This window comes from Melozone crissalis, unplaced genomic scaffold, assembly GCF_028551555.1.
Source record: "Melozone crissalis strain CALT ecotype California unplaced genomic scaffold, PUWL_Pcris_2 ptg000061l_1, whole genome shotgun sequence".
NCBI classification, from domain to species: domain Eukaryota; kingdom Metazoa; phylum Chordata; class Aves; order Passeriformes; family Passerellidae; genus Melozone; species Melozone crissalis.
Genome location: NW_026535839.1, coordinates 6,929,949 through 6,956,218, shown reverse-complemented (window position 1 = coordinate 6,956,218; position 26,270 = coordinate 6,929,949). Strand labels below are relative to the sequence as shown.

At 43.2% G+C, this 26,270-nt stretch overlaps 2 protein-coding genes across 3 annotated transcripts; both read right to left on the bottom strand.

The window, feature by feature from the left end:
- Window positions 1-15: 15 nt before the first annotated feature.
- MRNIP (MRN complex interacting protein) lies at window positions 16-3,494 on the bottom strand. Its single transcript, XM_054288011.1, has 7 exons — window positions 3,432-3,494; window positions 3,287-3,346; window positions 3,065-3,162; window positions 1,804-1,873; window positions 1,412-1,545; window positions 1,064-1,166; window positions 16-840 (listed from the first exon to the last, which is right to left on the bottom strand). Exons 1-7 carry the CDS (start codon window positions 3,489-3,491, stop codon window positions 286-288), a joined length of 1,080 nt encoding a protein of 359 aa, XP_054143986.1. The 5' UTR covers window positions 3,492-3,494; the 3' UTR covers window positions 16-285.
- Window positions 3,495-5,296: 1,802 nt separating this feature from the next.
- On the bottom strand, window positions 5,297-26,270 carry TBC1D9B (TBC1 domain family member 9B). 2 transcript variants are annotated; one of them, XM_054287847.1, is made up of 22 exons: window positions 26,122-26,270; window positions 23,768-23,878; window positions 21,845-21,963; window positions 20,640-20,868; window positions 19,727-19,985; window positions 18,872-19,079; window positions 18,527-18,739; window positions 18,210-18,371; window positions 17,486-17,636; window positions 16,920-17,134; window positions 16,029-16,146; window positions 15,029-15,314; window positions 14,245-14,374; window positions 12,963-13,061; window positions 12,191-12,259; window positions 11,177-11,417; window positions 10,830-10,895; window positions 10,610-10,681; window positions 10,146-10,196; window positions 9,080-9,127; window positions 8,523-8,629; window positions 5,297-7,742 (listed from the first exon to the last, which is right to left on the bottom strand). In XM_054287847.1, exons 1-22 carry the CDS (start codon window positions 26,237-26,239, stop codon window positions 7,050-7,052), a joined length of 3,765 nt encoding a protein of 1,254 aa, XP_054143822.1. In that variant the 5' UTR covers window positions 26,240-26,270; the 3' UTR covers window positions 5,297-7,049. The 2 variants fall into 2 exon arrangements, with proteins under 2 accessions (XP_054143822.1, XP_054143823.1); XM_054287848.1 differs by lacking the exon at window positions 10,146-10,196.

The following is a 26,270-nucleotide window of genomic DNA, read 5'->3' as shown; positions in this document are numbered from 1 at the left end:
ACAGGCCACGAATCCTTAAAGCCTGGGAGCTTTCTCTCCCCAGGCTGACCTAATTCCATTCCTATTTCTAGCTGCTGAGGTTGCTAGACAACCCTGTAACCTGAGAGCAACAGTCTCTTCTCCTTCCTTCCCTTCCCCCCCAAACAACCATCAAGCAAGTAAACAACTTTAATAGTGCAGTTCTCTATGGCTTTGAGTGAAACCACCTTTAGTTCAAAACTGTCTCAGTAAATAACACCTCAAATACAGTAGAATCAAGAAAGACATGCCAAAGATGCCTGAACTTCAGAGATCATCATCAAACTCCTCACCTGTACAGAAGAGTTGCTCACAAGAAATGCTGCTCAGCTTTGGTCCAGGGTTAGATTTCACAAGGGTGTTTGGCCTCCCTGTGGTAGCCAAGCAGCACCTTCCTGCAGTGTTCTCTGCAGCAGCTCCCACCCTTAACACCTGGTTGTGAGATTCTCTGAGCCCATCCTCAACTGAGCACCTGCTGCTGGGCAGTGTTGAGGTGAGATCCTCACTGCTAGAAACAGACTTTTTAAATTTAAAACCTGTACCCTGAGGCAGAGTTCTTCCAGCCTGTCCTGAGCACCTCCAGGCCCCACCAGCAGCTGTGCTGTCCAGCTCCACACCTCCAGTGCCCTCCTGCAGTGCCATGGTCACTGCAGCAGCATTTTCACTAGAGCTGTCAGATGATGAGAGATATTTTCCCCACTTGGATGGTTTGGTACAAGCAGTTGGGGGCTGTGTATTCTCCTCAGGCACTACAGTCTCACAGACAGCAGGAACCACAGAACCAGCATCTCCATCAGGCACTGCTACAGAGTATTTCTTGCACTGTAAGAAAGGAGAGAACTTGGTTATAAATGCAGCATAGAAGCATTAAAGGTGGCATTAGCTTTGCCTAAATAAAACCTTTCAGAGAGAAACCCCCAACATGTTTTTTTTTCCTCCCCAGTCATTCATTGGCTTGCTTGGAGAAGAACAGAGAAAGACTCACAAAAATTCAAAATCATGATGATACAAAAGAGGTCAGGAGCATCTTCTATAGCTAAAATACCTCAGTGGTTTTAACTTTTTTGGCTTGAGAGATAAACTGAGAAACTCCACTTTCTTCTGCATGCTCCGGAACATCGCTGGAGAGGAAGCGCTTCGGGTGTCTCCTGGCCAAGAGAACCATTCCCAAAGAGGACAGATTAGATCCACTGTGATTCTTTACACAGATTCTTTTCACAGGAGAGGTTCATGAAGTGGATGGCTCTTTGTCCCCAAATACCAAATCCCTCAGCTAAGGTCATACACTGCAACCTGCACCCGAGCTCAGATCTGAGTTGAGCTCCCTCCCACACCTCCAAATCAAGTGTCACAACTCGGGGGCAGGAATTGCAAAAGCAAGTTCTCTCTGTACCTTTGCTCTCCCACAGTGTTCTTTCTCTGGGAACAGAACTGTTGCCTTTCCAGAGCTGCCTCCTCCTCATCTTCCTGATCCTCACTCTCCTGGTCCAGATATTTACTCCAGCGACTGCCTTCTGTCCTTCCCTCCTACAACACTGGAGAGTTACTAAAACCAGCAAAACATGGGGGTTCTCATTTTTGGTATTGTTACAGGTGCTGAATGCTTCAAATCATGAATCAGTTTAGGATGGCACTCCTGTATCATTCCCAGGATTTATCAAATAATTTATCTGATTTGATACACCATTTCAGCTGTCTGAACCACATAAAGGGGCCACTGTTTTCAGGAGGATTCACCCAGGACAGAATGGGTTTGTATTTATCTCAGCTTTGCAGGGATCTTACCTGCTGGACTGAACTGTCCTCATGCTGTGCTGCTCTATTCTTGCTGTCATTTACAGAGTCTTCTACACACCTAAAATAGAGGTTTAAACTATAATTTCTAGAACACACTCCTGTCTGTTGATTTATAGGCTTCAAATCACCCAGTCATAGCACAAGGGATTGAACAGAAAGCATGGATAGGAACACTGGATAGAAGACATATCAGAAAAAACAGGATCTATGGAAAAACTTATGCTAAATGAATGATTTACAAAATACATTGCACAAATACTTGATTAAATCTAGTTACAGGCTCTAGTTAGAGCCCTCCTTGTTGCTATACAAAATTGCAAGTTTGATCTAAAGCCACTAATTATGAAATTATAATTTTTAATTGATCATAATGAGGGATGTAACAGTGTTTGTTTGCTACAACAGTTTAAACTCACTCATTTTATCCCATGAAAGCAAGGAAAAGGGAAGTTGTTTCATAATGTTTTGAATTTCACAATTCTTTGAGAATAAAAATAGCAACACTTTTTGATAAAGTGAACAATGAGTTTTCTTCCCCAAGCCTAACTGTGAAGCGCTGTGTAGTCACAACGAGGTTATATAACTACCCTTGACTGATCTCTGAAAATAACTTTGAGTAAAAAGGAGGCTGGACGAGTTCAAGACCATTTCAAGATTACATGATTTTTAAACAGATTCAGAAATGAAATAAACAGGAAGGTGCTACTCAGATTTTCCAGCCCAGCAGGAATTACACTGAAGTGTTTGCTCTGAACAAGTCTCTTATCACTAGCAGCAGTGATTACTCAACAGATTCCCATTGTGAACCCCCTAAGTGCCAACAGTTAGGCAGCAACTTCTTCAAATGGATGTTTTTTGAGGATGTAATGTGTAAAAGGGGCCTCTCCACAGTTAGCTCATCAAACAGTACATATGAAAGACCAAATTAAAAAAAAAAATCAAAAACCAACAAACCTAAACTCTATTGTGTACATATTAATGAGTAAAGGCCTGACCAACACATGCTATTGATCACCTATAGTTATCTGAGAGAAATCCTTACTTGAAGAAACATGCTAGGACACTAAACCCCAAACAAAGAGCTTGCTCTATGAGATGAGGCCAAAACCAGCAGGGTCAAGGCTTCTCCACAGGCCAGAAAACCTGGCTGTGACACGTTCGGGTTGGCCAACAGGGACTGGGTGTGTGAAGGCGCAAATCAGCTGCAGCACATCAAAAGCAATGAGCAGGTAAAGATTAAACACCGTACCGAGATGTCCAACCAAGCGCCTCCTCTGCTTCACCCTGCAGCAAGTTCAGCTTCTGGACGTGGCGCCTGCACTCCAGGCCCGAGCCCTGCCCATAAACCTGCACAGAATGAATGAAGACAAGGCTGAGGGAGCAGCCAGAGGGGCACAGCACGGTGTGAGGCGACAGCCCAGGTGTCACCGAGGGCCAGCGCACGCGGCTGAGGGTGCAGGGCTGCCCTCACCTTCTGCACGGCCTGCCGCTGGCCGCACACACTGCAGCTCCACCGGCCGCTGCGCTTGGCCTGGGAGGGAACAGAGAGGTCGGTCAGCGCCGGGACCCACTGTCGCCGTTCCGCCCCGTCCCGTCCCATCCCGTCCCGTCCCCACCTGCTGCCCCTGGAAGCGGCGGCAGCAGCAACACCTCAGAACCCAGAACCGCTGCGCCATTGCGGTCACGTGACTCCCATAGCGAGCCGCCGGCGCCCCTCAGCGGCGGCACCGGGCAGTGACACCGGCACCGGGCAGCGACACCGGCACCGGGACACCGGGCAGGGACAACGGGCAGCGACACCGGGCAGCGACATCGGGCAGCGACACCGGCACCGGGCAGCATCGGGGCAGGGACACCGACACCGGGACACCAGGCAGCGACACCAGGCATGGACAACGGGCAGCGACATCGGGCAGCGACACCGGCAACTGGCAGGGACCTGGCTCTCTGCTCTCACAAACCAAATACATCAGGTCACCGGCCGAGCGCCCTTCACAGGACCAGACCCCGTTTTGCAGGGACCGGCTGCCCGGGCGTGACCTTCGTGTCTGCAGCCGCATCGGCACCGGCCAGGTTTGCACCGACCTGGAGATGTGTTGGTCTGTGTCAAAAATAGGTTAGGAGCTGTTGTAAAATAGTTGATAATTGTTAAGCATTGTTAGTTTGGTTGTTATATTGTAAAAAAGGGTCGTTATAAGAAATAGGGCACTCAATGTACCGTGTTATACCTCAGTAAAGTGCAGCACCTCCGAGCGAAACCAGCCAGCCTGGACAGAACTGTAACGGGCCAATCGAGCGCCTTTAACCTTCATGCACATGAAGGATCCAAACAGAAACCAACCCAAAGGGACAAAAAACAGGATAAAAAGGGACATCTGACCCAGGGAAGTTGTGCCGCTCCACCTGGACCATGGGAGCCATCCCTGCTGAGCAGCCCCAGCGTCAGCGCTGCAGCATCCTCGATGGGAACGCTCCTGCTCGGCCCGCGGGTCCCTGTGCTTCAGACCTGAATGTAATAAATGCTGAAATCACTTTTAGGACCGGGAGTGTGATTCCCGTTTTTAACAGTTTGCATTATGTAAAAAGTCAATCTACAGAGTAATAAGGAAAAGGGGAAAAAAGAATAGGGAAAAAAAGGAAAAAGAAAGGGGGAAAAAGGGCAAAGAAAGGTGGGAAAGGGGGAAAGAAAATAAAGGAATAAACTAGGAAAAAAGTAAAGGGGAGAAAAAAGGAAAGGAGAAAAGAGAAAAAAATACAATATGAAGAAAATAAAAATAAATTTAAAAGAAGAAAAAATTAAAGAAAAAAGGAAGGAAAGAAAAGTCACAGTGCAGTCACACCTAGTCCACTTGTTGGAAAAGATACCAAGTTAACAATTTTTTATATAACTTTAGTCAGGGGTTTCGTTCGCCTTTGCTCCAGGGAAAGAAATTTTAAGTTTCTTTACAAAGGATTGTTTCATCACTCAAGGCGTGATGAGCTTAACATCTCAGCAGACTGGGAGTAGCACATAAGATACACAAAAGAAAACGACCATTAGTGACCATCAACTCCAAACATCACCCCTGGCATGGTCAGCGACACCTGGTCCAGAAAAGACCGGTAAGAGATCCAAGGAACGAGGGCCACATTAGCATTGGAGGTGAAGAAATACATAACCAAAAGAAACCAAATACTGAGAACTGTGTAAGTTGGGATCAATGAACATTGAACAAATGAATTTCTATGGGTTTTAACACTATAAGTATAAGAGCCATGTGTCATGGAACAATTTCCTCTGCACAGCCAGGCTTTGCGTGGCTGAAATGATTTCTGTTGCACACCTTGGACAGAAAAATGTAGTGCCTTGATTCTCTAACACTAAAAATGTTGTTGGAGGTTTTGGTGACAGAGTTTTGGTGACACATTCTTTCTGATACCTGGGTACAGAACCAGCAATATTCCACAAGCTCAGAGAGAAATAGAAGACAGCCAAATAGTCTATAGGATTCTGATTCATTTATTGAATACATGACAGGTAAGACAGACAGTGTAAAATCACATGTATTATTTGTACTTAAAAAAATTACAATAAATTACTGAATAATTAGTAAAAGCAGTTTTACTAATGGCTGCTCTCCAGTGATACAGGACAGAGGAGGCAGAGAAATAAGAAGTATGTACCAGCTGTGAATACAGACCAAAAATGTCATGAGGATGAATTAACACTGAGTAGCACACCAAGTAGGGTCAAATGGGAACATCCACATGTGTCCTTCCTACCTTTAGATCCCAAGTGCCAGCCAAAAGCTGGATCACACCTTGCCTTCAGTGCAAGGTCTGCTCTGGCCGAGCAGCAAGGCTCTGGTCCTGCCCCTGGCAAGGCCACTGCCTCCCTGCTGAGATGAGTTTATCTGCAGTAACAGCATTACTTCTCCCCCTGTGGAGAACACACCCTGCTACCAGAAGGGCTACTCATAGTTTCCTCTGGGTTTAATTTCAAAGAGCACTCACTAAGTCTCCCAGTTACTGTGTCTCTAACTGGAATGAGCTCTGGTATTCCCACAAGGGGCTGCTGGCAGAGCCACGCTGCTCTGAATTCTTCCCCTTTAGGTCAAATGCCCTTCGATGTGCAGTAGTTTCTAAGAGTCATTGATAAACTCTCAAGAAAGGACACTGAGCAGCAGTGGGTGGCACAGTGCTCCTGCACAACTTCTGCCCCAAGCATTTGTGAGGGCTGATTGACCAGATAATTCTTAGGGGTCCTCCTAGAGGGCCCCTAAGGTCCTCCTCCTAGGAGGTCCTCCTTAGGGGACCCATCTCTAGCTAGGAAAAACAGGGAATCAGCACTAAATAGCCAATGCATCATCAAGGAAAGTCCAGCAGACCAGTGTGCCACTCCCCTGGAAAGCTGAGGCTGATTCACTGACTTCTTTTTTAGGAACTTATTCCCTCATTATAACCATCATGGGCCCACTGATTGACTCAGTATCACTTCTGCACTGAAGTCAAGGAGCTTGTGGCTTCCCAGACAAACTAAAAACAATAGCTTTCAAAGAAACAAAAAAGCAAATGCTAGAAAACCAGGTTTGCCTGAAAATTCCTGAATTCTGAAGGAGAAAGTAAGTGATCGTACACTATGAAAATGCCAAATCACATGTGAAAGAAACCTGCAGGTCTGAGCAATGTCTGTGTTTAGATCTCAGGGTGCTGGGAGCAGCGGGGCACATTTGCTTTACAGCTGCTGAGTCACAGAACAGCTTACAAGAACGTACAGGATTATTTATAGGTCAGAGTCCTACAGCACTTGACTACACTGCATTAGCTCTCGGACTGGCAGCCAGAGGTGAGCATGGTTTCAAGCCAGGCTGCATCTGCTGTGCAAGTTACCCAGGAACCTACAGCAAACACGGGCAGGCAAGGAGCAGTTACTGTCTGAAATAAAACTTCATTGAAATAAAAGATAGCAAAAGGCAGACATGCATAATTTATGATGGTAATTCTATATGTCAGGGGCTATTAGGTTCTAATGGCTCTCAAAAATGTAAATCTAATTCTCTCAGCCAGAGAAGCCAAAGAAACACCTACACAGTCACTGTCAGGAGCCCCTTATCAACTGGATTCTATTGTAATTGTGTAGTTACTGGTCTCTGAATAAACAAAAAAAACCCAAACAGAAAATACCAAACCATCCTGCCATCTGCCACACTATCTTCCTGTTTTATCTCCCAAAGACAACTCCTGATTTCTTGAGTTCACCCTGACACAGAGGAAAGTTCATAGTCACTGGATGAACTGAACTGCCTCTCTACCTTCTTCTGATCCTTGATCTTTTGAAGAATGTTGACTTTTTTCTCAAAGTAGTTAACAAGGGCTGTTTCTGTCAGCATGGAGGCCAAGATCTGCTCGAAGGAGATGGACCAGTCAGTGTCAATGGTGCTGCCATACCTGGCAGCTGCACTGCTGCCCTCACAGCCCACCAGTACCGTGTCGTCCGCGATGTCTTCGCACTGCAGGGAGCCCGTGCTGACCATGGAGTAGGAAGACATGGACATATCATCTTTGGTTTCATCATCTGATAGCAGCTGTAAAGGAGAGCCTTGTCCTTCCCCTGACCCATCTCCTAGAGTTTGGTTTTCCTGCTGGGTTTTTTCAGGCTGAGCATCAGCGTTGGCTTTGTCCTCATGGTCAGCTTGGGGTTGCTGCTCCACTGCTGAATTCTGACTCTGTTCAGATGTTGGTGACTCCTCTTCACTCACAGGATCTTGGCCACTGTTTGCTTTGCAGTCCTCAGACTTCCTCGTGGGCCTGTTGGAGAATTTTTTTCCAACTTCCCCAATCCTCAGCAGCAGACTGGCCACAGTGGCGATGGCATGGTACAGCTCCTGCTCCACAGGGTCCTCACTGAACATGTTGTAAAGGGTCTTGCATAACTCTATGAACTGTTCCTTTAAAAGACAAAGACCAAATAATCATGTTATCAGGCTGAAAAAAGTTGTCAGTGGCGGATGAAGCAACAGGCACCATCTCAAATGACTCATTGCTTATTTGCCTCCCCACCAAGTGGCAACTTAGTGCACTGATTCAGAACAGTCTGACACAGACAAACTCCCCCCTCTCTGATGTGGATAAATTGAGACACAGCTAGCAATTTAATAGTGGTGGGTTTTCTGCTGACAGATGAACAGAATAGTCACATATTCACTAATGCTAAGAAAACCTGAATTGTTACTTCTATCCTTCTGTGGTCAGCTTCTAAGCATTTCTGAACTGGTTTAAGTAGCACCCATCAAGGAAATTAGAGACAGAAAAGATCACACCAGTCATCTGACTCTCTCTTCTGTAACCACATTCTTCACTCCCCACCAAGCAGATGTAACTTGAAGCAATGCAAAACCAAAAAAGCTGAACAAGTTTCTGTGACTAATGGTATTTTTGAAACATCCTGCTCTGGGGGGAAAACTGAGTGCAGTTCTTATAGGAAAAACTGGTCTGTGAGGCTGAGTGAATCTGTTACATTTGATTGGTTGATACAAAGCAGTTTGTCCATATCCACTGCAGAATTCAACAGAAATGTGTGGAATTAGAGATCCTAAAGTTCACCAGACCAGAACAGCAGGAAATGCTGTGGGCAAGGACTGAACATACTGGCACAATGGCTGCACATACTGCAGAATTCTACTAAGCTGCAAATGATCCAACTGGAAACCTTCCTACTCCTTTCTTACCTGGCTCATTTTGGGGAGATCTTTAATGGTTTCTTTCTTGTTCTCTTTTTCCTTGGCCCACATTCTTAGATAGTATCTGTAGTCTTGTGGACTGGTACCTTTCTCCTCTGCAAGGCAAGAACAAGCCACTAGCCAGGTGGTTTATGGTTTCAGACTTAAAAAGTGAATGCTGAGCCAACAAAAATCAGGCTTGAAGAAGGTGTTATTGACAGCCCAGGAAAGCATCTACCAGGAAGGCTACATTGTTTTCTGGTGGTTTATCTGATGCAGATCAATAGAGCAAAAAATTTAACAGTGCTGCATCAGCTTGACTTCTCACAGACGAACTCTGTGAGGTGACAGTTTACCCAACATGATTTACAAATGCTGTGATCTTGGTATGTAAAAGAGCTGGAGCATTAAAGCATAAAGGGATGCTGATCTCCCAGCTCACCTTCTGCTTTACCTCAGTCCACAAGGGACACTTTGCAAGGTCTCCTTGATCAGCATGAGACAATGAACAGGTCATAATATGAGAGAGATGAGATTAGAATGTGGTGTATTGATGATGAAATTACCTTTTTCTGGGCCATTCTCATTTCTTCTTCCTTTATCTTCTTGGGTTTCTAAAGAATTATGGAATTATAAAATAATTATTAGCTGATTTTCAGTAATACAGCACACAAAGAATTTAAGACAACCCAGTACACAAATTCAAATTATACAAGAGCACATTTAATAGAAGTTAGATCTCACATTCCCATGATCATGGTTAGAGGATTGAACAGAACAGAATGGTGAAGAGCTGAGATAGAGGGCAGAGGTCTTAAAAGAAAATGTGAAAACACAGATAAGGAAGATAGAAAAGCAGTGTGATGGCTTAAAGACAAGGATGTTCAGTCACCCAAAGCAAGATAATGAATGGAAAAAACCCAAACCACTACAGAGCACATATGTGACTAATGCCTACACTCCTCATTATTCACTGCCTGGACTGACATTTTGGGAGCAATTTGCAGTCTAACTTCATGAACTGCACTTCTGATTCCCTATATTGTCACTAGAGAAAATAAGAAGTCTTGGTTCAACTTAGATTGTTAAATCAGCCACCTAGCACCAAACTGCACAATTACCTCTTGTACTTACTCAGATTTTTTTGGGCATCGTTGTATTTTGGTAAATGTTTAGCATGATTGACATACTTTGATCTCCTATCTGACAATTCCTAATGTTGTATTTTAAGAAATGCAGTCAACTAGTCTACCAACAGTTTAGCAATTCAGTGGCATACATCCTTATTCCTTTAAACTGGAAGACTCTGGAGTAGGCACAGGATTCACCTCCCCAGGCCAGCAAGCCTAGCACCCCCCGCTCTGTTCTGAGCATCTTTTTGACCACCACTTTCTAGGATGAGATGAATTCAACTGAAAGAAGCCAGACAAAACCTATCTTGACCAAGGCTAAAACTCAATAGGCAGATTATACTGAAAGATATTTAATTACTTATAGCACTTTATTAATAGTGAGAGTGTCATGAGCAAGGAGCAGCAATAATTTCAGAGTATTTACATCAGCACACTGGGCTGGCAGGTGGTATCAGCACCACAGCCATGCTCAATGCATGCACATAACCCATGGACTGACCTTGAGACTCACAGTGCAGGCAGATATCCAGCTCTGAGACAAAAGGAGATACTTGAGCAGCAGAAAAAAGGGTTGAGGGGACAATATCCCAGATAAAACAGAAGAAAAGGTCAGACATAGACACACAGAGAAGGAAACAAAAACAAGAAGAGAGACAATGAGACCTGTATGAAAAACCTAAATCATGATGGGAGACAGGGGCTGGTAAAAGCACACTGCTCCTCCTCAGCAGTCTGTGCCCATCCTTCAGAGCATGCTGTATCCTGCATGGAATGGACACCGAGGAGTTTTAGCTCCAAACTTCTTCCCCATCATGCAACAAAGACAGTGAACTCAAACACACTGGCAATCCTAACACATGCCAGCACGAGACCATGCCTTACACAACATCACTGTTCAGAGCACCTGGATCTATGCTGCAACTCCTGCCTAACTGAGAGGTAAGGGCAGCAGTGTTGCATTACCTTCTGTTGTCACATCTTCTGTGAAATAACTTGTGGCCTCCAAAGCAGACTCTGTCTCCTCTGGATTCAGAGCTGTATTCACAGAGAAACAAATGTTAAAATCTCTAATTGAACAGCAGTATGACCCACTTCATTAGCAAAACTCCTGAGGTACCCCATGTCAATTGATGTCAGAGCAGCTTGTGTACAATAGCAGCAGTACACAGAAGCAGTCACTCACCAGGAGGCAGGTGCAGTTTGTAGAGTACTTTGAGTTTTTCAGTGAGGTCACCATGGTACATCCCACCTGGAAAGAAAAAAAAAGGTTAAGAAAAATAGCACTTTAATGATAAAGAATCACCCTCTGCTTACAGGTTCAAGCCAGAATGAATTCCCATACAATGACTACTCAAAGTCCTGTGCAGAATCAATAGTGAAATCCATACCAAAAGATGTATTTTGTCCAGCTTGAGGCTTCCCCCCCTCCTCACGACAGTGAGCACACCACTATCTCCTTTCAGTTCTATTCTTGGAAAAGGACAGACACATTTTTTGCAGCTTTCCATTTTCTCCAAAAACACCACTTACTCATCCCTGTGACGAACTCCTTGAAGTTGATGAGAGAATCCCTGTTCTCATCCAGGAGGCGGAAGAGGCGCCCTGCCAGCACAGGGGTGTGTGCCCCACAGGCCCAGGGGGTGAGGCTGCTGAAGAGCTCCTTGAACTGCTCCATGTCTATGCGATACTGCTCCAGGTAGGGCAGGCTCTGGTCCCGGCGTGCAGCGGCCGCACGGTTGTTCCCCCAGTAACAGCTCATCAGGTACTTGGCCTGTGGAGGGAAAGGATTAACAAGGCAGATGATGCTGCTCCACAGGAGTGGAGGCTGTCACAGCTCAACAACAGCATTGAGGAAGCAAACAAGAGACATTTCAGGAAACATTATCTGCCTTGTGATTCCTGGTGTTACTTCACTACAAAATAATATGAAATGAAGGAAGAGACACAGATTTCACGAAAAACAAGGAATTACTTGAAGTGAAAAGTACAAAACATGATTTCAGGTTTTAACAAAATATAACTCAGGCTTTATTGCAAAGGGAACATGCAGGTTTTAGAACTAAGCCTCTCTTTCTGAGTCTCTAACAGAGCACAACCTACTTTGGCAAATGCAGTTGGGTAATACCATTCTTTTAAAAATATGTATGCTGACAAATATACACAAAGCCCTTAAGTAATCTTGTCACAATTACAGATGAGGTCAATGGGAAACTTGAGATTAAAAACTGAGGTACAGTCAACCCTAGCTCCCCATTCTCAGGGCTTTGTTACATTCTCTTCCATTGACTCTACAGTTTCTTTCTGAGTATCATTCAAATACTGTGAATGTGGTTTGGCCACCTTTGGGAGAAAAAAGATTAAAAATAATTAATCACATAGTAACAGGGCCAGTCCTACTGGCATCATGTGTAACAGAATGCCACATCAGTTTCTGGTATGTCACATTAAGAATTAAAGCAAAGTCACTGCTTGCCTTTCAACTTACTTAGCTATTTGTACAGTGTGTGACAACATTTCTTCTCGCCCTCAAGGAAGGCTTCTTACCTTGAACACTACATACAGCTCTTCTAGCTCTTCCATAGTGAAACCAATGTCACCAGACACAGCTCGGACCTGTAGTTACAGATAAAACAGAGTGAACAATTTATTTCAAAAGTAGAAGAATCTAATACAACTCACTGAAAAATATGTGCAACATAGAAGAGAAGAAAACTAGTGCAAGGAGATATCACACAGAATGGGAAGAAAAACATCACCATTCTAATACCCCTGGAAACCAATCAGGAAGGCATTTTGCAGTCAAGCAGAAGCTGCTGACATTTTCAGGAGTTTACTGTGCTTATTTCCTGTTTGTGCAGACCTGGCTGAGCAGATTGTGTCACCTCTCCCTCTTGTTTTTTTCTTCAGATGTTTGACTTGGATGCATTATGAGCAACAGTGAAATAAACACCCTGATGAGTTTCTCCACCTAGGACATGGGAGATAATGGCAGTAAATATGGACACTCCCCTTTGGCCATGAACCCTTCAGCAAAATTCCCTAATGGACTCTCTAAATGGCAGTAAAATAATTATCTGCTAGCCAGCTCTTCTCAAAGATTCCAGGCAAGTAGTAAAACAGACAGAACTAGGCATGGGAGGTTATGTCATAGCCTACAGGTGTTTTTTATCTCCCTCCATGCGAAACATCTCATTCAATCATTCTTTCAGTCACTTAAAACTTGGTCTGCTACAGCACGAAGTTTCTCAATGCTCACAGCAAAACACTTTCTAAGAAGTTGACATTTGGTAGCTCATTCAGTCTGGGAGTCACATACCACACTCTTCTTGGCTGTATCCTCCAGAGACTGGATCACTTTCAGCCTTTGCTTGAAACGCATTTGTTCAATGTCATCTGCCTTCAGATTGCCAAATTTCTACAAGAAAGGAAGAAGATCCAGGTCAACATCATCTCCTGAAGAGAGAAGAACCCATCTTCAATTACACGCTCCTTAACAAGTGTACTATCCCCTCAGAGATGACCTACACCCACTAGAAGCCTTTTACAAGCAGCAAGATGAGAAAAAACTTGAGCTCTATTCCCTACTCATTCCTGTCCTGCAAGAGGAGTAATTCAGAGTTCATGAGAAATCCAACATCAGAGGTCTCTACAGAAAAGCTGAAGAAGGATCTGTCAGGACTGACAGAAAGGCAGGCCCTGTACTGTGGCAGAGATAAGAGAACAGACAGACTGTCATTCCTTCCAGCCCTGTCATTTTTTCCCTCTAGGACCCCCATGAGATTCAGCCAGAAACACTACAGTGAAGAAGCTTTTCTATGGACTAGGTCAGACAAGTAATATGAATTCAGTGACACTCTTTTATAAAAAGAAACCAAGAACAAACAGAGATGGCAGATTTGAAGAAGTACACAAAACACCCAGGAAATGGCAGCTGCCTGACTGTAAACAGCAAGAAGGGGATGAGATGAAAAATGAGATAAAGAGGGAAACGATTCCCCACTTAGCAGAGAATAGCAGAGAAGTGCCAAACATCCATTCTTTTGGCTGTGTTCTTTCCATCATTCAGAATCAATTTTCTTATGAGTTTGTTCTCAGTATGAATTGTGAGGAACACCTCTATCAGTGCAGATATTTTAACAGCATTGGCACCATTCTGGGGTCAATTCCTATTACGATAATGTGGTTCACAGAACAGGATTCCCATGCACATGAACTGAGATTCTTCCATGTTTCTGCAGAGAACTTCACAATTCTTACCCTGAATTTCCCTCCTTAACTTCTTAGCACTGAAAATCCTCAATTAGAATTAATAATGGAGACATTTTTGACAAAGCAGGAAGAAATCTCTAGTCCATAACTTCTTCCTTATCTGCACTCTTCATTTTAGTCCCTCTGGTGTTGGGCAGACTCTTTGTAATCTGCAGCAGCCAACACTGTCAGGTTCTACCCATACCAAGCAGGTGGAACAATGGCTTCAGCCTGCACTCCTTAAGCATCTCAATCTATGAACATAGCTCAGATTTTGACTGCACAATGCATAAAATGGGATGTTAGTAGAGAAAAAATCTCCTGGGCAAAATACCAGGCCAGAACTTTACCTCATATGAAGTTTTGATGAGTTCAAAGATGTCAATTTCAAGTGGGGGGTCATCTCCACTGGTCAACAGTGCATGCAAGTGGGGAATAGGGGGAGAGACACTCTGTCTGTTAACTACATTGTCCAAATATCTGTGGACAAAAAAAAGAACAGATGCAAGATTCCAGGATTAGTGTCCAGAAAAAGAAATAATATCCTATATGCATTACTACCAACTACTTTGTGTCACTAATCTAAACATGAAGGAGAATTTATTTTTTCCCATCTAATCTGCAATGCTACCCTCAATGTACCTGGAGTTAAGTTGATTTTCACCCTATTTTGGGGGTGTTTGCTCTTTTAAAAGTAGGCTTCTAGTCACATGCTGAAAATCTTGCTGGACATAGAAGAAATTCTCATTTCAAACAAGAAAATCTTACATTTACTAGACTTGGGAGATATCTGCTTGATAATGTTTTAAGTTTCTAGAAGGTGATTCCTGCCAGAATCTGTTCTAAATAGTAAAGCAGAATTAATATGCAAACTTCAAATAAATAACCTTTAAGAATTCAAATTCAAACTGAGATGCAGGAATTCATTATGATGCAAATCAGCTCCAGAAGTATGGATTCCTCCATAACTGAGCCAACAATTAATTTCAGCTCTTGCAGAAAGCAATAGCAAATTTCTCTGGAGCAGAAGGTTCATCCTAGAGTGTTATCTGTGACCTGCTACTAGGTAGAAAGAGATGATGACTAAAAGGCCACTGTTACTATTCTGTTTTAAATAAGAACAATGAATGGTACCTGCCCAAAATAGTCATGGCTTCACCTTCATCACAGCACTGTAGTAGCTTCTCCATGTTGGCATCAAGTATGGCCAATGACACCTGCAGGATAAATTTAATTCCCTCGTAGAAAAAACAGTCGACAATGACCACGGCACTCTCAAAGGGCATCACACTCAGGAAGAGAGTGAGAAACCAGGAAAGGGAGATGGTGGAGATCACTCCCAGGTCCTGCATCTTTTCTGACAGCTGTGGAAGATACTCTCGTGTAAGTTCTTCAAAGATGCCTTGGTCCACCAATGCACCTGAAACAAACAAACAAAACAATGGTAGAACTCCAAATGGTGGTGTCATGTACCAAGCTAAGCAATTATTAAACAAAACAGTGTGAGTTCACTAAATTTCATACAAATTTCATATAAATTTCCTCTGAACATCATAACTAAAATTAAGATATTAATTTTTTATCCTGTTCTCAATAAAACCAATGAGACTATTTGTACATTGCAGAGCATGCAGACATAACCTCTCAACACAGAACCTTTCATCCATTTGTGCATTTGCCCTGAATGGAGGGGTGGAGGATTACTGATATTATGGTATTTACACCAGATTATAGCCTTTTATACAAATGAACTTTAAAAGCCCATGAAGTGGTGCTTTGACTAACCTTCCCTGAGAGCCTGTTCCACAGATTTAACATGTCATTCAGATGGGGAAAACTAAAACCCAGTAATGTTCTTCTAGATATTCCTCCTTACTGCTAATGATCCCTCCTGACACCAATTTTTGGTGACTTCATCTTCCTTGTTACTATAAGGTAGAACTACTACCTTGGAGGCCTGTAGTGTCTCTTCCTATGCCTCCATCACACCCCTACCACTTTAAAAGGAACAGAGTTGTACTTCATTATCTTTAAAACGCATCACATTTAATTAATTTTGAAAAACAAAATGTTTCTGGGAGATGCTGGTGCAGCTGAAAATCCACAATGCAGCAGGAATCTGAAAAGGACTCACCCACTACTCTTGTGTTGTAGTAATCTGGCAACATCCGCTCACACAAAGCCACCAGGAGCCAGAAAGCCTCTTCCTCATTGCAGTACAGCAACAGCACTGAGGTGACAATGTTCATGGCCTAGGAGCCAGCACAGCAAACACACAGGTACAGGAGAAAAACATGGAGGTCTTCAGGAAAACTCTGCTATTACAGATTAGCTAAACTTAAAAGCATGAATACAGCAAGCTGTCACTAAGAGTCACATCTATTTCCAGCTTCTACTGGCATCTGAGTCAATAGATGACCTTAAGCCAATTTTTCTTCCTGTTTTCAGTTCCTCTGTTCATGAGGCAGCAAATAATTTGATGACCTTTTGTCATGCACTTTCAGTAAACAACATGAACAAGAATAATTGTCAAAGTCTTCATAAAAATATTTTTAAGAATTTGGCCATTAACAGAACACCATAACAAGAACCTGTAACATCACAGCAATACACAAAATTAATCTGAACTTCCACTAAGTTGTTTCACAAACCAGCAAATGGCTACATTTTCAATACTGGCCATATGCAACATCACTTTTTTGATATAACTGTTTCTTTAATGAACCCAGAAGATGTTTTGCTGAACTATTAGGTAGAAAGAGATGATGACTAAAAGGCCACTGTTACTTCTGTCAGGAAACTATTAAAGACTAACATTACACCTAACAGCACTGTGAAAAGTTTCTTTAAATACTATATTCAAAGGATATTTAAGAGATGATGCACCATAACTTCTTTCCTATTTTCTCACCACTACACAGACAGCATAAAGGAAAAGCTTGAAACTGAACAAAAAACTGCAGAAAAAGTCCAAGTCAATCATGGTCACTGTGTAGGACTAACAAGTCTAAGATTTCTTTCCTACCTGGCAGTACCCAATTGTTGGATTTCTGAATGCATAAGCTGTTAAGACTCTCCGGAGGGCAGCAATTCCCAGTTCATTTTGGAAGGCAGGATGTTCTGGCATAGAGCGGTGCAGATCTCTCTCAATTTCCTCTGTAGCAAGATTGTACCTTCCCATTGACTTTTCCACAAGATCTGCGTAGTAACCAGGGTGAGTCACCATCTCATTCCAAGCCCCTGAAATGACAAACAGTGCTTTACCTCTGGTGCTTTGAAACACAGATTTTATTCCCAGTTTCAGAGACAAGGGAGCCAAGAAGCACTGCATGAACTCATGAACTATAAACAGATGTGAAAATACAGCAACAAACTCATTGTTAAATCATGTTAGAGGTTTAGGTCCCAACACTGAAACACAGCCAAACAGCAACCAGGATAATAAAGCAAGCCACCACAATGTATCATTGAGATTAAATTAACCTGTCATTAATTTTTTCTGAAATGGGCTAAGATTCACACCCTTTCCTGTGCATCCCTTCCTTTGAGATATGCAGAAAGTTTATTCCTGCTGTCAGCACAACATCCTACCTGAGAAAAGGAGCCACAGCTCTCCACGGAGATTCTCCGGGATTCCCTTCTGTACCAGCTCCCTGGTCTTGGCAGTGCGGTACATACACATCCCTCGCCCATATTCAAAGAAATGAATATTCCAAGACTCTTCCTTCATCTTCTCCTTTGCCTTCACAGAAACAAATATGGCTATTTTAGGAGATTATTGCATTTTTATGTTTGTAGGACACATGATTTCTGGGTATACTCAGGCCTGCACTTAACAGGAAAAATACATTGTGACATTTAAAACCTCTCTTCTTTCTGCTGAAGAAAAGAGTGTATATATACTAATCTACCCTGTTATGACCTTGCTTAAAGTCGAGTCTTTACAACTATGCAAATCTCCACATAAATGCAAGCAGAACCATGGATCACAATGATTAACCAGCAAGCAGAGATACAAGATCCCTGCTTTCTTGCTCTGAAGAAAAGTTGTTCTTCACAGCCATGAATTCACATCCCAGAACACTGGTAACACTCATCTCTCACTTAGCCTCTGGTTAAGTATCTCAGGTATGTCAGTACAAACAGTGTGAGCTGACAGTCAAATTACTTCTATGCAGCACTACCACTGTGGCACATATACAGCAGTGATACTGAGCAGGGATAAAATGCATTTCCATTCCAGAGCAGGTGAGGAAATCAGCAGCCTACTGCAAACTACTTATACTTTATTGCTTTACATAAAAATATCACTTACCCCTTTGGGTCCAGAGAGCTCCTCAGAATTCCTCCTGAAGAGTTTGAGCAGTCCCTGTGAGGCTGTTGGCACTTGCCCAGCACAGAAGCTGACGGGTCGATGGCTGAGAGCAGACGTGGGGCTGACAGCCAGGGGGCTGCTGGAAGGCAGCTCTGGAACTTCCTGGACAAGAGAACAGAAAATGTCTGAGCTCGTGCTCCCTCCTCTGCTCATGGCCTGACAGAGACAGCACTGGCTGGTGACAAGCACTCCAAACACACTGTAAGGAGCATTGCTCTGAAAGTTGATAAAGTTCCTCCCAGCTATTTCCTTAGTACCTCGCTGCTGGCATCAGCCACATTCCACTTCCATTCCCTGTCGATGCTGCAGGATTTCTTGGACGGCGTTCTCTGCAGGAAGTCAGAGATCCTCTGAACCAAGAAATCCCGGTCTTTCAGATTGGCAAAGAAGAAAGTCATTTTACTTTTAGTGCTGATGGACAGAGGGCTGGGCAAGACGCTGGAACTATCAGCTTTCTCAACTATTGTCACCTAGAACACAAAGACAAGGGCTATTTGGATCTGGCATGTTTTCCATTACCCATAAAGCACAGCACAACAGACAGAAGGACACGAAAGAGAAGAGAGGCCTGTAGTCTTAACATGCAGTTAAGAAATCCCCACCTCCCTGAGAGGAATGATGAGATGACAGGCCTCCTCTGCTCTGCTGGCAAAACAGATGTAATTGTTGGAAACAAACATCTGGCCAGGAATATGCATCTTGTTGAATGGTGTCCATAAGGTACAATCTGTGTGTCCGTCCAGGCATTCATCCTTGGGCAAACGGAAAGTGGCACGGTAGCACTCATTTTTGGCTCGAGCATCCAGGTCTCTGGGGAAAAGTAAAGGGTAGTATCCTTTTCTTACTCACTTGAAAAACCCACTCAAATACTAATGTTAAATGTTCATTCCAATCACAACCTTCAGACTGTGCTGTGTATTCTTAGTATTCCTTTCTCTAACTGAGATGCCACCCCTCCTCTGACTCCTCTTTCAGCCTTCAGACATGCCTCTCTGACAAGGTATGTTCTGCAATACAAAATAGAATATGCAAGTGCATCTGCAAAACTGAAATATTACATGAGATTCTGAAACTGTAGAGAACAGTCCCCAGTGGGAGGATTTATTACAATATAAATCTGTTTCTTTTTATAAATCTTTAACTTCAGACAAAGGGGCTGGTGTAATTTTCTTCCTTCACTTTTTTTTTTACATATGAATTTCAGCAGTTTCTAGTTGAAAATTCCTTCTGACAGTGCCCAGGCAAGCATGAGAAAGACATGAGGATGTGTATGAACACAGCTCCAATTTGGGATGGGGAAAAAGAGAGAACAAGCAGAAGGCTAATGACTGAAGTAAATGATGCAGGCCCTAGAGCAAGAAAACCCCAGCAGCACCTGGGAGCTACAAAATAATGCAAATTTATTTTTACAATCCCCTACTACCTGTCTTCTTTTCTCACTTCTGGGAAAATGATACCTTTTTAATGCAGAGATGTTCTTAAGAGGCCTCCTGGGCTTTGGGAGAGACTTGTCCTGTAGGAAGCTCTCATTATCCAGCAGCTGCCGCATCGCGATGTTGGCCAACTGCTCCATCAGCTTGAACGTCTCATTGATGTTGAGAAACATGGAAAAATAGAGCTCACTGTCCCTTGTGCTTACTTTAATGCACTCAGGGAACAGCAGTGTAGCATTTTTTTCTAGCTGGGTTACATCCACCCACTGGATCACCAGTGTAACTGAAAAAAGAATTAAAAATACTATTAGCACAATTGAGGCAAAACAACAACCAAACAGAAATGAAGGTCAAGCAGCCTGAAAGCTCTCAGTGGAGCAGCATTTTCCCCCTCTTACACATGGACAGTTCTTTTCTTCACACTTTTACTGGGTTCTCCAAAAATACTTGGAAATAACCTTTGGGATTAACTAGACTAGAAATAATGCAGTTCCAAAAAGACTATCTCCCATCCAATAAATGCTTTCAACTACAATTACTCAAGTTTTCATTTTTCTTTCCATCAAATTAGCTTTGGACTCAGGAGTTGGGGCTTTGCAAATACTGGGTCCTGGCAGGTGCTCCAGATAAAACTTACCAAGGCAAAAATACTGCTTGGTTCTCTAACCCAGTCTAACTTGTAAAACGTAACCCAGTCTGAGTAAAACAGATGTACAATTTGGGAAATGTTTTAAAAAATGACTCAGGCATTCAGTCTAAACAGCACTGAAGCGCCTATGAGAGCAAGAACTGATTTATGTGCTGAGCAAGACAGAGCTCAAGGATTCCTAAAAGGTAAAAAAACCTGTCATCTTAAAAAGGAGTTCACACAAAGATCAACTGCATCGAAAAGATCATGAGAAATTACAGAAACACAACTTTTAGGCTCATAACTCACCCTCTTTGCCCAGCAGGAAGGAGTAGAAACAGAGGTGGTTGACAGTGAGGTACAGCCAGCCCTGCCTGGGGACACGTCCCTTCCAATAGCTGCAGGAATAGTAATTGACCAACTTCTCCACCTCGGGCATCCCAAACTGCTTCCGCATCTTCAGCTCAGCCTCTTTGAATTTACCTGGATCCTCTTCGCTCTGGGGCTGCTCATTCTTGTTCTCCTCAGCAATAATGCCCTGAAAGGATGTGGGAGGAGAGAGGAGAAACAGAAGTGAGGGTGCCTGCTGACAGAAATAACGTACAAAGCAAAGGGTCACAGCAGCAATCCGGAAGGCACAAAGGAACAGGACACAGAATTTATCCTGTCACATCAGAAACAGCAAAGACATGCAGAAAGGGCAGTCAGGTACTGTGGGAGTCTGGGATCCACTCCTGAACACATGCCACAAGCACTCATGTTTAATGTTTGACTGAGTTCCTCATGGCTGGCCTGGGAACACTCGGAACACCCTGCAGGAGAACTGAAGTCTCTTTGCACTTGCACACCTGTTTCTCCAACTGGAAGAAGATCATCTGCCAGGAAGGGCAGAACTCTGCAGGCTGCCAGATCTTGACTGGCCAGAAGGAAAAACAAATGACCACAATCTCTCTCATGCACAGACACACATGGAAAACATGAAGAATCTGACAGGACAGCTGAAAAAGATGCAACTTCCTGCAGTTCAATAAAGAACTGCATTTATAAATTTCTGCTCTGGAGGGTTTGTGGGCTGGGAATCAGAAGTGTATTAACTGCAAAGCCAACAGACACCTGACTCCAAAGTCAGTGGATGCTGGGGTGCAGTTCCTTTACAAGGGCAAGTACATTTCTTGTGAACTACAATTCTCTCTCCTCCATTTGTTGCTAGATGAACCCTTGTTAAACCATTCTCCCTCCATCAAAGGCAGAATTGGCAATGATTTTAAGAGGTATTATATTTGGATTAGTAGGAACATCCTAAGCGGGGTTGTTCCTTGAGATCTACTGCTCTTAACCCTTCCCCTTCCAATATATTTGTTCAGTATTTGTTCTGACTGGATGTTGACAATGCTGGATGCATTCCATGACACTTTCATACCTATGTATGACTGAAAAGGATAAAAAATTCTTACAACCATCTCTCTTGTCCTTTCTCAAAATCTGGAAGTCCTTCAGGGAAACATGTCACTTACATGTATCTTGCCCTTGACAAAGGTGGTGATATCTTCTTCATTGTCAAAGATGGACAGAGTCTGCAGTAAGTTATTCTCCAGCCATTCCCAATGCTTTGTGATCTCTTTACGAGATGATCCTAATTGAAGGAGAGAAAGATGATGCCAAGAGCAAAGAAAAAAAAAAATTAGAACATGACCTTTTTTCCTCCAAGTTCACAGCAGGAAACTAATAATTACTAACCAGTGACTAGGATAAATCACACACACCAACTGTGTACATGTTAAGGACATTTTATGTACACCAACATTATGTTTCTAATAAAATATCTCCATTGTCACCAAGGATACTTCAAGGCACAGAATTATCAATTATAGGATGCTTTGACTGTGAAAAAACCCCACAGGTTCAGAAACAACAGCAGTGGAACAAAGTCTGTGTCCTGTTTTGTTTCATGAGCTACATCTCTTACCAAGTGTCAGCAGCCAAACTGCTAAAATAAGCCTGGCCTCACTACCTGACATCTTTGTAAGAACTATATTAGAATGACATACATGAAGGAATAAAAGTTTGTGATTCCTACAAGGAGGGTTATAAGAACAAAGTGCTGAAAAGCTGAAGCTGCATGTGTGACCAAATTGCAGCCCACTAGTATTTATACACAGTGAACTGTAAATAAAATATTTGCATTTTTCAACTACAGAGCAGTATATATTTTATAATGTTAAAGGAATGCCAGTACTCTGACAGCAGAAGGAGAACCAGGTATGATTAAAAAAAAATACTTTGGATGAAGACAACATATTTACTCCAGGACAATAATTTATCAAACTCCATTTGGGTGTTACCCAGCCCATCCCACTTCTACATGCTTCACTGTTTAAAAGTAACTGAGATACAGAGGATATCAACTAAAGTACTCCTGAAATTGAACAAAAATAACTTACTGAGTATCAAGATACCATAAAATTACAGATCTACACTAAATATTCTCCTTTTTTCTATGCAGTTCCTGACCTGCCATTTTGTTTTCTGCTTTTCTTCATTCTCTGCCTCCACCCTCCTCAAAGGGGAACCTGAGTTTCTGTGAAACATAGCAACATCTAAACCTCTCCTCTGCAGAATTTAAATAGCTCTGCAAGAAAGAATATTGTCTTGGTTGCCTGGGGAGAAGGTGGGAAGAGGAAAAACAAGACATCAGTTTTTGTGGGCCTAGCAAATGATTCCTTCACCATCAGATTTTATGTCTCCACCACAAAGTGAGAAGTGAAGGTTCTTATTGTAAACAAAGTTGGTCTAACAAATATGTCTGGAGATATTTCCTCTTTAGCAAGTATTAGGACCTAAAGCTTTAATCAAAGTTCCCCAACAGGCATCAGATGGTTGCATTATGATATTCTAAAACAGGAGTTACATTTCTCAAGTAAAAGAGGCCAAGGATCCTTCATGTTAAAAAAATACTATTCTAGTCCTTTTTACAGATCTATATACACATCTATTCCAGGCCAGAAATAATAGAAAAAACCATAAACTGGACCAAGAAATTCCCCAAAGTACCTCTGGTACCTTGAACAATGTTACATGTTCCCATCTTGTGCCATGCTCCTGGTAAGCAGCAGCACAACACCCATCATCCCACCAAAACCAGCATGTGCTGTTCTCTGCACAATCTCACTACAACCTTGCAAATACAAGGTACATCTTGGAAGAAAGAAGATTCCTAACATCTGCAGAAGCAGAAGCTTTTGCAGAACTTAAAGTTCCCTAACTACAGTTTAAACAACACTGAGTTTTGTCATTTTTGGAATCTTCCACTACCCCATAGGAAGCTCTTGGGAAGTGTCCTGAACAGTCATAGGATATTCCTATGTGGGATAACCTGTCATCTGAACCAAAAAGACAAGAGAATAACTCAAATCCAGTCCCCAACAAGACTCACATACCACAGGCCACTGCCCAGTACACTTGAGAGTCCTGAGTCTGGTGCAGAATCCGGTATGGGGCAACTCTGGCACTGGAATCCAAAACCACGTCTAGAGTTCCCACAAGGAGACCTAGGGAACAAAGAGACAGAAATTACAGCAGTGTCATACCAATACAAAGAACTGGGTTAAGCAAAAACACAGGATGATCACTGCAGAAAATGCTGATGCTCACAGCCTGTGAACAGTTGTGATGAAGAGCTGTGGCACTCGGTTCAGAAAATTCAGAAATTACCTCCAGTCACTGGAGGTGAATTCCCTAAAAACCAACTGCAGCCTGTCCCACTGGTAATGGACAAAGTTTAGATAGCAATTAAAATGCCTACTAAGCTTCATTACAGACTCCCACCTTCATAGAAGAGTTTTCTAATGAAAGTGAAATGTGTTTTTCTCTGTGGGTTTTTTCTTCTAATGGTGGTTTTTAAGCCTACCAAGCTAAAAGACAGAAGAGTTTTCAACTCTGTATTTTTCAGAATCACCAATGCCAAAAGTAGGTAACTTGTCCAAATGGAATCAGGTAGATCTAGAAAAACTGGTGCTCACAGGATGTTTCAAGGATGTTCCCAGAAGTACTTTGATTAAACAAAGATGTCAGCAACTCAAAATTTGGTAAAAAAGAAGTCAAAATATTTTTATATGATGTTAAATAAGAAAGGAGACACTTCCAGAATAAATGTTGATGAACCAGACTTTGTAAAGCAAATCAATTTACTTCAATGAAGCCTTTATTTCAATTAGATAAAACAGATCTCTAAGGTGATGATTTGCTTTGTTGTTCTAGACAATGCATTATGAGCATCTTTAATGCAAATTAACTTTGCAACACACTCATGATTAAAAGTTTTCTATTATTAGACCGTGGAGAGGGAGCATGGTTGTTCCTTGGGCTCTGAGTTTGTGGGGAGTCATTACAATTCCCAGCTCTCATGGTTTGGGTAAGCCTGTTTGAACTGTACTCATCCATATCTCATTCCTTATTAAGAAACATGCCACTTCCTCTCCCTTATCTCTCCTGGCTATCTATGTAGCAATTAACAAATTAAGAACATACCACCAATTGTCCCTGCAGTGAAACATCACCCACAGCAAGCCCATGTGACAAACCTAAATCAAGCACGTATGGAACCAGCACAGCAGGATCTGTTTGGGCTCTGGGTTTCTTGGGTAGTTTTAGGCAGGATATGGATTAAAAGTTAATTTGGAATCCATCCTGTGACAATACTGATTGTGTCAAATATTGACACACAGACCAGTAATGAGATGTTTAATAACTTGAGCCTGACAGCAACTCAAAAGCCTTTCCAGCTCAGCTGAACATCCCACTCTAACTCTGGGATGTCACTGTGCAGCTGCACGGCTCCTTAAGGACACGTGGTTTTTAACCTACAGGAGCTCTGAAGAAGACTCTCACTGAGCCACACTAGCTCAAAAAAGTAAACAGGAACACATCCGTTTAAATGTTACCAAAATAGCACCAGGCGTTGTTTCTTTTTGGAAAAAACTAGAAAATTGTAGAATACAAGTATAAGCCTATATGCAAAACTGCACAAGTTAGGTGACATCAAACAGAACAGTTCAAAATAATTTTGAACACTGTGAAAAGGTGAAATATGCTAATAATGTTTATCAGCTGCACCAGTTTGTCTAAAAGGGCACAACACGACAGTTGCTATGTATAATTGACAAAAGTGAAATCGACATCTTTGAAACGGACATAATTGAAAGCATTCTGCACATAAATGGGGTTTTTAAAAGTGAGGGCATTTGCTGTTGTTGTTAACATCGTGCTTTGGTGACAGTCGTGTTATTTTAGCAGTTTATGTCACAAACAAGGCTGGCCCCCACACACAGCGGTATTTTCCACTGGGCTGCACCCACACAGCTTCACCCCCGGCCCATGTACAGCACAACTTCCACACTGCTACTAATTATAAACCACGTCTTACTGTCATCCCCTACATCTTGAAAAGGCACACAGACATACAAAATACGCAAATAAACCACCTTAATAATTCAAACCAACGCGAGCAGGGCTGAGAAGCCATTTTTGACAAGAGAAGAAGACGGTCCCAGGCATCCCATCAGCTGTGTGTCCTCCCCAGCAGCAGCTCCCCGGGCCTGACCGCTGACAGCCCCGGCCGGGGGCGGACAGGGGCCCCGGGAGGACACCGCGCCCGAGGGGCTCCGGGGTGACACACAGCGAGCACACGGGCGGACCGCGCCTCTCTCCCCCCGCCGGGGCCTCCCAGCCCCCGCCCCGCGCTCACGGACCCCGCTCCGGGCCGGAGCCTCCCCGCGGCCCCGCCGCGCCTCACCCGTGAGGCCGCCCCCTTTGCCGTGTCCCCGCCGGCGCTGGAGCAGGAAGAAGGGGTTGGCGCGCTCGGTGACCCACAGCGCGCCGGCCAGCAGCACCTCCTCGGGGCCCAGCCACATCGCGGCGGGGCTGCGGAGCGGAGCGGCCCGC